The 12243-nt window shown below is 41.4% G+C and overlaps 1 protein-coding gene across 2 annotated transcripts in view; it reads right to left on the minus strand.

Annotated features, from left to right (window-relative positions):
- LOC137647163 (NFX1-type zinc finger-containing protein 1-like) overlaps nucleotides 1-12243 on the minus strand; it is a 181233-nt gene that overhangs the window by 77251 nt on the left and 91739 nt on the right. For both annotated transcript variants that reach the window (XM_068380441.1, XM_068380442.1), the window contains exon 4: nucleotides 6475-6577. In XM_068380441.1, the coding sequence (XP_068236542.1) occupies nucleotides 6475-6577 (103 nt within the window). The remainder of the gene's footprint in view (nucleotides 1-6474; nucleotides 6578-12243) is intronic.

Raw genomic sequence — 12243 nt, forward strand, 5'->3', positions numbered from 1 at the left:
CTGAAGGCAGTCAGACGAAGAGCGTGGAGGTTTGGGTGTACCTTCTTTACGTGAGGTTGACGTAGAAGGTTCACTCCTAGAGGAAGAGTCCTGGGAATGTCGACCAGCCATTGCAGTACCTCTATGAACCATTCTCTCGCGGGCCAGAGGGGAGCCAACCAACGTCAGCCGTGTCCCTTTGCGAGAGGAGAACTTCTGAAGTACCCTGTTGACAATCTTGAACGGCGGGAATGCATACAGGTCGAGATGGGACCAATCCAGCAGAAAAGCATCCACGTGAACTGCTGCTGGGTCTGGAATCGGAGAACAATACAACAGGAGTCTCTAGGTTATCGAGGTAGCGAACAGATCTATGGTTGGCCGACCCCACAGGGCCCAAAGTCTGCTGCAAACATTCTTGTGAAGGGTCCACTCTGTGGGGATGACCTGACCCTTCCGGCTGAGGCGATCTGCCATGACATTCATACCGCCCTGAATGAACCTCGTTACCAGCGTGAGCTTTCGATCTTTAGACCAGATGAGGAGGTCCCTTGCGATCTAGAACAACTTCCACGAAAGAGTCCCTCCCTGCTTGAAGATGTAAGCCAGGGCTGTGGTGTTGTCAGAGTCCACCTCCACCACCTTGTTAAGCTGGAGGGACTTGAAGTTTATCAAGGCCAGAAGAACCGCCAACAACTCCTTGCAATTGATGTGAAGTGTCCTTTGCTCCTGATTCCATGTTCCCGAGCATTCCTGTCCATCCAAAGTCGCACCCCAGCCCGTGTCTGATGCGTCCGAGAGGAGACGGCGGTCGGGTTTCTGAACAGCCAAAGGTAGACTTCCTTGAGAAGAAAGCTGTTCTTACACCACGCGAGAGAAGACCTCCTCTCTTTAGAAACAGGAACTGAGACCGTCTCTAGCGTCATGTCCTTTATCCAGTGAGCAGCTAGATGATACTGAAGGGGGGGGAGGTGGAGTCTCCCTAACACGATGAACAGGGCCAGCGATGAAAGTGTCCCTGTTAGACTCATCCACTACCTGACTGAGCATTGGTTCCTTCTCAGCATGCTCTGGATGCATTCTAGGGCTTGGAAGATCCTTGGGGCCGACGGAAAAGCCCGAAAAGCTCGACTCTGAAGATCCATACCCAGGTAGACAATGGTCTGGGATGGGACGAGCTGAGACTCCTCAAAATTGACCAGGAGGCCCAGTTCCTTGGTCAGATCCATAGTCCATCTGAGAATCTCCAGACAGCGACGACTTGTGGGAGCTCTTAAAAGCCAGTCGTCTGACGGAGCCGGACACAAGATCATGGTACTGCTGCACAGTCTGTGAACTGTCAACCATGGGGAAGCGAGGAAGTACAGTGACAACCCGAAGCTGTCTAGACTGTCTGGGTCGTACAGACAACTCCTTATCGGGTTGCTGAGGTTGCCGCACTGCGTCACAATAAGTCACTTCTGCTGGTTGTTGAACGTCTTCCCAGTGACACATTGACTCCGTAAACAAAAAATCCTCTAACAAGGACTAAGCTTGGACTGCATGTCTTGCAACACAGCTCAAGGTCTATGGGAGCAGGTGTGGTAACAGACGGGGTTAGCGACTGAAGTGGAACCATTACCTTCCCTGGAAGCATGTTATGCTTAAATAAAAGTCCATAGGAGGCTACGCAGCTAAAGGCTCCTCTCCAAATGACAGAGTCCTCAAGGGAATATCAGAAGGAGGGAGAAAAGCACTTTCTCATCTACAGGGACCATATCCGAGAAAAGCTAAGTTCTCTCAGTGAGGGTTTCACTGGTGCAAAAGCAGCAGACTAGAAGGCAACGTTATGAAACTGCTTGACAGTCTAGTGAGTTGGCAACAACCAAAGATGTGTGACTGAGAAGCATGCAGTAAGGTATGCAGAGCATGCTGTATGTAGAGCATGCTGTAAGGTAAGCAGAGAATGTTGCATGGCGTGTAACATTTCTCAGAAATTCCATGACCAGTGCTAGATTGAGTAATATCGCATTACTGTCTTTTGTTGATGAATTTGATAGCCGGCATGATAATCGTAGAATTAAGCTGCACTAAATGTACTATAATCTACTTCACCTCAGGAAAGGGAAACTCGCCCTGTTGGCAACACTGCATTACTTCATGCATGCTTGCATGGGGTTTTAATAACAACATAATATTTACCTTACATTCATAACTCATGATTCATTTTTGTTTTGAAGATATTTTTGCCATGTTTTGCGATTTTGTTAAAAATATAATGCAAGGAATACATATATATTTTTTTATTTAAGTAATACGAATAACCTCCATTATCATAATGTTTGTGTAGGCATACATGTATATGATTACAAATGCAAGTTATGAAAGTAATGAGGTGTTATTATTGTCATTTGTTATTTCAAAGTTGAATGGGAAGAGGCTCAAGTTGAGGAGAAAGTGGCAGAAGCATGCGTTGAGGTGGCTGACTCATAGCATGAGGTTCCTGCCTCAAGAGTTGCGCTTGCCTCAAGGGTTGAGGTGGCTGCGCAGAGAGAGGCTCTTGACTCACGAGTTGAGGTTCTTGAGGTGTGAGCTGCGAGAGTTGAGATAGCGGCTGCGCAGAACGCAGTTCCTGTCTCACGAGTTGAGGTTCCTGAGGAGCTAGCCTCAAGAGTTGAGGCTCTCGCCTTGAGGAAAGTGAGGTAGCAGCTGCGAGAGCTGAGGTGGCTGCCTCAAGGATGGTAGAGGTTGTCGTACCTCAAGAGGTTGTTGCCTCGAAGATGGTCTAACTGCAAGAAAATCTTGCCTCAAGGCATAAGACTCCTGCTCCCATTGTTGAGGTTGCCTTAAGGAAGGTTAAGGTTGCTGCACAACGCTGGTAACTGGCAACTCCGAACGCGGTAAGGTAGCTTGAGGAACCTCAACTTCGTACGCCTGGCAGACTGGACTGCGGTGAGGCGGAGCGCTCGCAGGAGGAGGTGTAACCTTCTCAGCCTGAAACTCACGCATTAAGACCGCAAGCTGCGACTGCATGGACTGCAGCAAAGTCATCTTGGCCTAGAAAACAAGCTTGTTGCATATGCAGATGATGCTACTCTCTTTGCATCAATTCCATCCCCTGAATGTAGATCTAGGGTTGGTGAATCCCTTAATAGAGATTTAGCTAGAATTAGTGCATGGTGCAAATTATGGGGTATGAAGTTGAATCCTAACAAAACTCAAAGTATGATTGTAAGTAGGTCAAGGACGGTGGCTCCTCAACATCCGGATCTCAGTATTGATAATGTTTCTTTAAATATGTATGACTCTTTCAAAATTTTAGGTGTGATTCTCGACAGTAAATTTACTTTTGAGAAACATATAAGGTCTGTGTCTTCTTCAATTGCACAAAAAATAGGCTTATTGAGAAAGTCTTTCAAGATTTTCGGTGATCAATCTATTCTGAAGAAGTGTTTTAATTCTTTCATTCTACCTTGTTTTGAGTATTGTTCTCCTGTCTGGTCTTCAGCTGCTGATTCTCATCTTAATTTGTTGGACAGAAACTTACGGTCTATTAAATTTCTTATTCCTGATCTAGATATTAATCTCTGGCACCGTCGTTCAATTAGTTCATTATGCATGTTGCATAAGATTTTTCATAACTCTGACCATCCTTTACATTCAGATCTCCCTGGACAATTCTATCCTGTTCGTAATACTAGGCAGGCAGTTAATTCTAATAGCCAGGCCTTCTCCATCACGAGGCTCAATACTACGCAGTACTCTAGAAGTTTTATTCCAGCTGTTACCAAGTTGTGGAATGATCTTCCTAATCGGGTGGTTGAATCAGTAGAACTTCAAAAGTTCAAAGTTGGAGCAAATGCTTTTTTGTTGACCAGGCGGACATGAGTTTTTTATAGTTTATTTATGACATACAGTATTTGTTTTTGATGTTGTTAATAGTTTATATATGATATGTCTGTTTTGACGTTGTTGCTGTTTTTGGAATGATTTATTGTTAATTTGTTCTCTTCATTTATTTATTTCCTTATTTCCTTTCCTCACTGGGCTATTTTTCCCTGTTGGAGCCCCTGGGCTTATAGCATCTTGCTTTTCCAACTAGGGTTGTAGCTTGGATAGTAATAATAATAATAATAATAACAGACGAAAAGGTCTGTTGAGGCAAAGCCTTAATAGAAGATGAGGTCTGTTGAGGTCTGTTGAGGCATCGCCTTACCTCTCTTAGGAGGTGTGCAGTCACCTGATGACTGCGGAGAGTCAGAGCTAACCCAAAGACTGCATCCGGGTTGTTGAACTCTAGAGGTCTGGACTTTACGTTAAGAGGTCTTGAGACCTGAGTCCAGCGTTTTCTCCCCGAAATTTCTTCTGCAGACGAGCAAAATAAGGGCTCAATCGTCTGCGGGTGGGAGTGACGGTCTCTGTAAGACACGCCTGCAACCACCGAGGATACTTCTGTGCGCCGATCAAGGCCTGCCGAACCCTTTTGCCCTTCGACATTGCTTCTCCCCTGGGCTTGGGAGCTTGCAAGAGGTCCCGGACTGGGAGGACGACTGGCACGCACAGAAGTACCCTCACGCACAACACTGACACACTTTGCGCTAATCACTTATCACTTTTGATTTTCTGTTTGCACTTATTTCACTGAACTCGAAACTTTAAGTGGTTTGTGCCTGAAACACGCAATTCTATCCTTCCTTAAAAGTTAGTAATTGCGAAAACAGAATTACAATGTAACAGAAAAATCTAATGAAAGATAAATAATTCAGTGGCTGGAAAGAGACTAAACACTAGATCAAATAAACTACGTTTAAAATCTCTCACCGCATAAAGCTTGAGAACAAGAATAAAACTCTAGAAACGTTTACCTTCTTCCCCTAAAGAGACTAGGGAGAAGAGCAAAAACGATAACAACGTTACTCGCTTGAACGAAACGTTTATCCTCCTCTCTCTCCCTCCGTCTCTATCTCTCTCTCTCTCTCTTGACTTAGAACCTGAGAGAAGAGCCCAATCATATATATCGTTAAAACATATTATTGTTAAAGGAAAAAAACTGAAAGATTTCCCAAATAAAAAGTTCCTTTATTAGAATTAAAACCATTAAGCTAAGAAAGAATGAACAAAACGCTAGAAACGGTTTACTCTTACTGCAACGTGACACCGTGACAATTCTCTCTCTATCGTAACGATAGAGCGCAAGTTGAACGTTCTGAACGTCAACAACTGCAGACACAAAACAAAACGTTAGTTCCACTTTGAAACAGTACGAGACTATCAAAGAAATTCTTTCAAAAACATTAAAATAGCATAATATGTTAACAGGTAAAACCGAAATGACGGGCTCAATGTTAATTAACTTCGGTACAAGAAAAGACCGCCTACTATTAGGAAAGGTCGAATATAAACAAATATAAAAATTAATTTTAATAAGTTTATAAAAAAGGAAGTTAATCGAAGAGGCCTATAAAAGGCGGAGAGATATAAAATAAATCTATAACTTTTGTTAAGCAAAATTAAGAAAGAGAGTCTATACTCTCTTAGACACCAACACTTCCGTCTAAGGGAAGGGTCGGCCATTTAAAGGTGAAAGAGAGTTCATACTCTCTTCGTCACCATAATTAATCAAATTAATTCCAAAAGCTAGCTAAGCTAATAATAAAACTTCCTGAATAGCGAAAGCTGAAATCTTAGAGCAATACTTCACCAAAAACCGTGAACAAGACTCCAAAATTATAAGCGTATCCATGAACGTCTTGCCGGAAGCACGACAGAGGAAAAATTGAGGTGGTGTCAACAAGAAGTACTGCAGTACCTGGCCACAGGTGGCGCTTGTGAGTACACCCCCCCTCTTGTATAGCGATCGCTGGCGTATCCCTTCCGTAGAATTCTGTCGGGCAACGGAGTTGACAGCTACATGATTATCGGGTAAGATTAATATTGAAAAATGCTCATTTTTGTGATAAATCGTACTGGCGTCAAAAAACCACGGGTCAAACGCAAAAATCACAGGCTGTTTGGAGATGTACCAAGTCGCCTTATTAAGCGATAGGAATGTCAAAGTCCTGTGCAATCATTTCTCGATACAATGCAGTAAAGCAGTTCACATCTGTTTTGTTTGGCCGTACTGAGGCACTAGCAGCGTGAGTTTCCTCTATCCTACAACATTGGGAGTAAAACTCCATGACACAAAAAACCTAAGCACTCGAGGAAGACGTGTTAAATATACTGTTGAAGCCACCCAAACACTGCGAGGTGCTGTAGCCAGCTCTCAAATTCTAAGAGCAGAGGACTAAGAGAGCTCTCTAAGCTAGGTGTAACATCTGCACTTCCTAACAATATATTTAACCTGTAAAACCACTGAAGAGTTACAGTGTGGTGTATGTTTCCAGGGAAAAGATAGAAGTAATCTAATTTAACACTGGTCACATCAATGAAATGAACATAGTTTTATACAGTGTGAACCATAATGATTTTGAATTAGATATTACATCTGAGTTGCCGGACTGATTAAATACTTACGCAAGGCCGTTCTTAATCATTCTTTCAAAGAGAGAGGTGTCTAGTCCATATTTAGTTGCAAGTTCGAACACTGTTGCACTAGGTCGCAATTGCTGGTGATCGCCTGTGAGAATAAAATGGAAAAATAAATTACACAAAAATTCCAAGCAACAAAGCAAATTAATAAGGATGACATAACACTTGGACTCACTCCAATTTATTTAAACTATTCAAAACTCAGTCCTTTGACGGAGTTTAAACTCGGGGAAGAGAAACTGGTTTATATGACAGACAAAACACTCATACCACTAGATATCATGCCTAATAATCAAGCCTTCATCATGAGGATCAAAACTACACAGTACCTGTATTCTAAAAGATTTATTCCAGCTGTGACCAGGATTTGGTATGATCTTCCAAATAGGGTAGTTGAATCTGTGAAACTTCTAAAGTTCAAACTTCCAGCAAATGTTTTCATGTTGAACAGGCTGACTTAAGTCTCTTTTAATAGTTTATATATGAAATGTTATTTTCCTTAGTAAAATAAATTTTTGAATATACTTACCCGATGATCATGTAGCTGTCAACTCTGTTGCCCGACAGAAATCTAAGGTCGGGATACGCCAGCGATCGCTATACAGGTGGGGGTGTACACAACAGCGCAATCTGTGAGCAGGTACTCAAGTACTTCTTGTCAACAAGAACTCAATTTTCTCCTCGGTCCACTGGTTCTCTATGGGGAGGAAGGGAGGGTCCTTAAATTCATGATCATCGGGTAAGTATATTCAAAAATTTATTTTACTAAGGAAAATAACATTTTTCAATATTAATCTTACCCGATGATCATGTAGCTGATTCACACCCAGGGTGGTGGGTGGAGACCAGCATACATGTTAACATTAGAAGCTAAGTATCCCGTATCTTATTTTAGCAGTTATTCAAAATAACAAACATAAAATAAATAAGTACCTGGTAAGGAAGTCGACTTGAACCATTACTCTGCCTTTTTAAGTACGTCTTCCTTACTGAGCCTAGCGATCCTCTTAGGATGCTGAGCGACTCCTAGGTGCTGAAGTATGAAGGGCTGCAACCCATACTAAAGGACCTCATCAAAACCTCTAATCTAGGCGCTTCTCAAGAAAGAATTTGACCACCCGCCAAATCAACCAGGATGCGGAAGGCTTCTTAGCCTTCCGGACAACCCAAAAATATTTCAAGAGAAAGATTAAAAAGGTTCTGGAATTAGGGAATTGTAGTGGTGGAGCCCCCACCACTACTGCACTCGTTGCTACGAATGGTCCCAGAGTGTAGCAGTTCTCGTAAAGAGACTGGACATTCTTAAGATAAAAGACGCGAACACTGATTAGCTTTTCCAAAAGGTTGCGTCGAATATATTTAGCAGAGATCTATTTTGTTTAAAGGTCACGGAAGTTGTGACAGCTCTAACTTCGTGTGTCCTTACCTTCAGCCAAGCTTGGTCTTCCTCATTCAGAAGGGAATGAGCTTCTCGTATTAACAGTCTGAAAATAATAGGATAAAGAATTCTCTGACATAGGCAAAGATGGATTCTTAACTGAACACCATAAAGCTTCAGACGGGCCTCGTAAAGGTTTTTAAAATAGAACTTAAGAGCTCTTTTATAGGTAGTAGGTTGGCCAGGGCACCAGCCGCCCGTTGAGATACTACCACTAGAGAGGTATTGGATCCTTTGACTGGCCAGACAGTATTGCATTGGACCCCTCTCTCCAGTCACGGCTTATTTTTTCTTTGCCTACACTTACACGGAATAGTCTGGCCTATTCTTTACATATTCTCGTCTTTCCTCATACATCTGACAACAATGAGATACTTAACACTTCTTCACCAAGGGGTTAATTTACTGCACTGCAATTTGTTCAGTGTACTTTCCTCTTGGTAAGGGTAGAAGAGACTCTTTAGCTATGGTAAGCAGCTCTTCTAGGAGATGGATACTCCAAAATTAAACCATTGTCCTCTAGTCTTGGGTAGTGCCATAGCCTCTGTACCATGGTCTTCCACTGTCTTGGGTTAGAGTTCTCTTGCTTGAGGGTACACTCGGGCACACTATTCTATCTTATTTTTTTTTTCTTCCTCTTGTTTTTTTGAAATGGTGTGTTGGGCAGGCTTAATAGAAGGGCCATGGATGCCTGGTGGTTTATCAAGAGGTTGTCTTTTCCTTTTTCTGATTTTTTCTTCTCAAAACCATCCTTACTGTCCTCCCTTCAGTTGAAGTGGCTATCCTGGAGGGTATTTAGCCTTGCATGGTGTATCGGCTCCTCCATGTTGACCAGTTTTTCCGACGTTTTACTATAGTCTATGGATATCATCAATCACTTTTATTATTATTCTGTACATATTGTTTTTGTTTTAATTCTTGTTAATCTAGTTTTTAAGTATGATGTCTCTTTTTTATTTCTATTAATTCTTATGCTGTCTGGAGACATTGAGCAAAATCCGGGACCAGTACGTCCTAGATTTCGTCAATGTCGTCTTCTGTATTGCAATATTCGTGGTCTTCATGCAAATATCCAAGACCTTACAGTTGCGTCCAGACAGTATGATATTCTTTTGTGCTCAGAAACTTTGGTTTCTAATATGAGGCACTCATCTGAGCTCCTTATAACTGGTTTTAAGAAGCCAATAATGCTGAAACGTGATTCCATTCCTAGGGCCAGGGGAATGGCGGTGTATATTAGGACCGAGTACCCTGCTTCTCATAAGTCCTGCTATCAATGTGGATGTCATGAGATTCAGGTAATAAAAGTTTGTGGCAGGCATAACAACTTTTATTTGTGTTCAATCTACCGGAATCCAGACATGGATGATTCTATCTTTGATTGTCTTCTTACCATTATGGCTAAGATACAAGAAGATGATAGAAAGGCTTCGTTTGTCTTTGTTGGTGATTTTAATGCTCACCATAGGGAATGGTTGAGTTCTATCTCTCCTACCGATCGCCATGGCTTAAGAGCTTTAGACTTTGCCTCAGAATCAGGCTGTGAGCAAATCATAAATGAAGCTACTCACAGGTCTGGTAATTGCTTGGACCTCGTATACACTGACTCCCCTGGCGTTATAACTAGTAAGGTTGGTTCTCCAGTCGGGACTTCTGATCATGCCTTGATTTCATTATTAGTGAAGACTGAGCAGCCTGTCCCTGATATATCATATTCTTGTAAAATTTATATGAAATCCCAAGCAGACTGGAATGGGATTTTGCATGATCTTTTGTGCTTGAATTGGTCACAATTATATAATAGTGTAGATCCTGTTGTCCCCTTGAATGAGAATCTAGTCAACATAATTGATAGGCGTATCCCTTCTCGTGTGCTAAGGTACCGAATGAAGGACAAACCGTGGTTCAATGATGATTGTAGACGTGCTTATTTGGAGAAGCAGGAGGCCTATCACCTTTGGAAGGGTAACAGATCAGATATGACCTGGAACAACTATACTCAGCTTCGAGCTTTTGCTCAGAGAGTTTATGCCTCAACTGAAAAGGAGTACAATTTAATCATAAAAGAAACCCTCTCTGGTACAACTCAGGAACATAAATGGTGGTCTACCCTTAAATCTGCACTCTTTGGTGTAGATGCAACAGTTCCTCCTTTACTTAATCCAGATGGCTCAGTCACTCACTGTCCAAAGGAAAAGGCAATCCTTTTGGCTGATGTTTTTGACAGTAAACAGAGTAATGAAAAACTTGAACTTCCTCATTCCTGTTTTCCTGAGGCTAAACTAACTAGTTTAGCTTTTCGATCTCGTGAGATAAAAGCTCTGTTGATGGACCTTGATGCTTATGGAGGTGTAGACCCTAATGGTATTTTTCCTTTGTTTTTTATAAAGACAGCAGATTTCTTAGCTCCAAAGTTATCTGTTATTTTACGCAAGTTAGCAAGAAGAGGAGCTTTTAGCACTTGTTGGAGAATTGGTAATGTTACTCCTCTATGTAAATGTGTTTGTGGTAGCTCAAGTCCCACTGATTACCGCCCAATTTCCATAACTCCCATATTATCTAAAGTTTTTGAACGTCTTCTGGCAAAACGTCTTAATAGGTTTGCTGAAGGTAATCATCTATTCCCGAGTTTGCAATTTGGTTTTCGTAAAGGCCTTGGAGCATGTGATGCCCTTCTTACAATCTCCAATGCAGTGCAGAAATCCCTTGATTGTGGTCGGGAAGTTCGTATGATTGGCCTTGATTTTAGTGCTGCCTTTGACCGTGTTAATCATGAGGCCCTTGTTTTCAAACTGAAACAGTTGGGAGTGGGTGGGTCGTTTCTTAGCATTATTATTGATTTTTTAAGTAGTAGATCTCAAAGAGTTGTTGTTGATGGGCACCATAGTGAGTATAGGAATGTGATATCCGGTGTTCCACAGGGTAGTGTTCTTGGCCCATTACTTTTCATACTATATACACATGACATGTGGTTTGGCCTAGAAAATAAGCTTGTTGCATATGCAGATGATGCTACTCTCTTTGCATCAATTCCATCCCCTGAATGTAGATCTGGGGTTGGGGAATCCCTTAATAGAGACTTAGCTAAAATTAGTGCATGGTGCAAATTATGGGGTATGAAGTTGAATCCTAACAAAACTCAAAGTATGATTGTAAGTAGGTCAAGGACGGTGGCTCCTCAACATCCGGATCTCAGTATTGATAATGTTTCTTTAAATTTGTATGACTCTTTCAAAATTTTAGGCGTGATTCTTGACAGCAAATTTACTTTTGAGAAACATATAAGGTCTGTGTCTTCTTCAATTGCACAAAAAATTGGCTTATTGAGAAAGTCTTTTAAGATATTCGGTGATCAATCTATTCTGAAGAAGTGTTTTAATTCTTTTATTCTACCTTGTTTTGAGTATTGTTCTCCTGTCTGGTCTTCAGCTGCTGATTCTCATCTTAATTTGTTGGACAGAAACTTACGGTCTATTAAATTTCTTATTCCTGATCTAGATATTAATCTCTGGCACCGTCGATCAATTAGTTCATTATGCATGTTGCATAAGATTTTTCATAACTCTGACCATCCTTTACATTCAGATCTCCCTGGACAATTCTATCCTGTTCGTAATACTAGGCAGGCAGTTAATTCTAATAGCCAGGCCCTCTCCATCATGAGACTCAATACTACGCAGTACTCTAGAAGTTTTATTCCAGCTGTTACCAAGTTGTGGAATGATCTTCCTAATCGGGTTGTTGAATCAGTAGAACTTCAGAAGTTCAAAGTTGGAGCAAATGCTTTTTTGTTGACCAGACGGACATGAGTCTTTTTATAGTTTATATATGACATTTTTGTTGTTGACGTTGTTAATAGTTTATATATGATATATCTCTTTTGACATTACTTTTTTAAGAATGATTTATTGTTAATTTGTTCTCTTCAGTTATTTATTTCCTTATTTCCTTTCCTCACTGGGCTATTTTTCCCTATTGGAGCCCCTGGGCTTATAGCATCTTGCTTTTCCAATTAGGGTTGTAGCTTGGATAGTAATAATAATAATAATAATAATAATACAGGACATAATACTCTTTCTAGTTCATTTCCAACCATACGATAAGTTTGGAATATCGAACGATATTGGTCAAGGCCGAGAAGGCAGCTCGTGTTTGGCTAGAAAACCAAGATGTAGAACATGTAGCCGTTTCGGATGAAAATCCGATGTTCTTGCTGAAGGCATGAATCTCACTGACTCTTTTAGCTGTGGTTAAGCATATCAGGAAAAGAGTCTTAAAGGTGAGATCTTTCAGGGAGGCTGATTGAAGTGGTTCGA

The sequence above is a fragment of the Palaemon carinicauda genome, chromosome 9 (genome assembly GCF_036898095.1).
Source record: "Palaemon carinicauda isolate YSFRI2023 chromosome 9, ASM3689809v2, whole genome shotgun sequence".
Taxonomy (NCBI): Eukaryota; Metazoa; Arthropoda; class Malacostraca; order Decapoda; family Palaemonidae; genus Palaemon; species Palaemon carinicauda.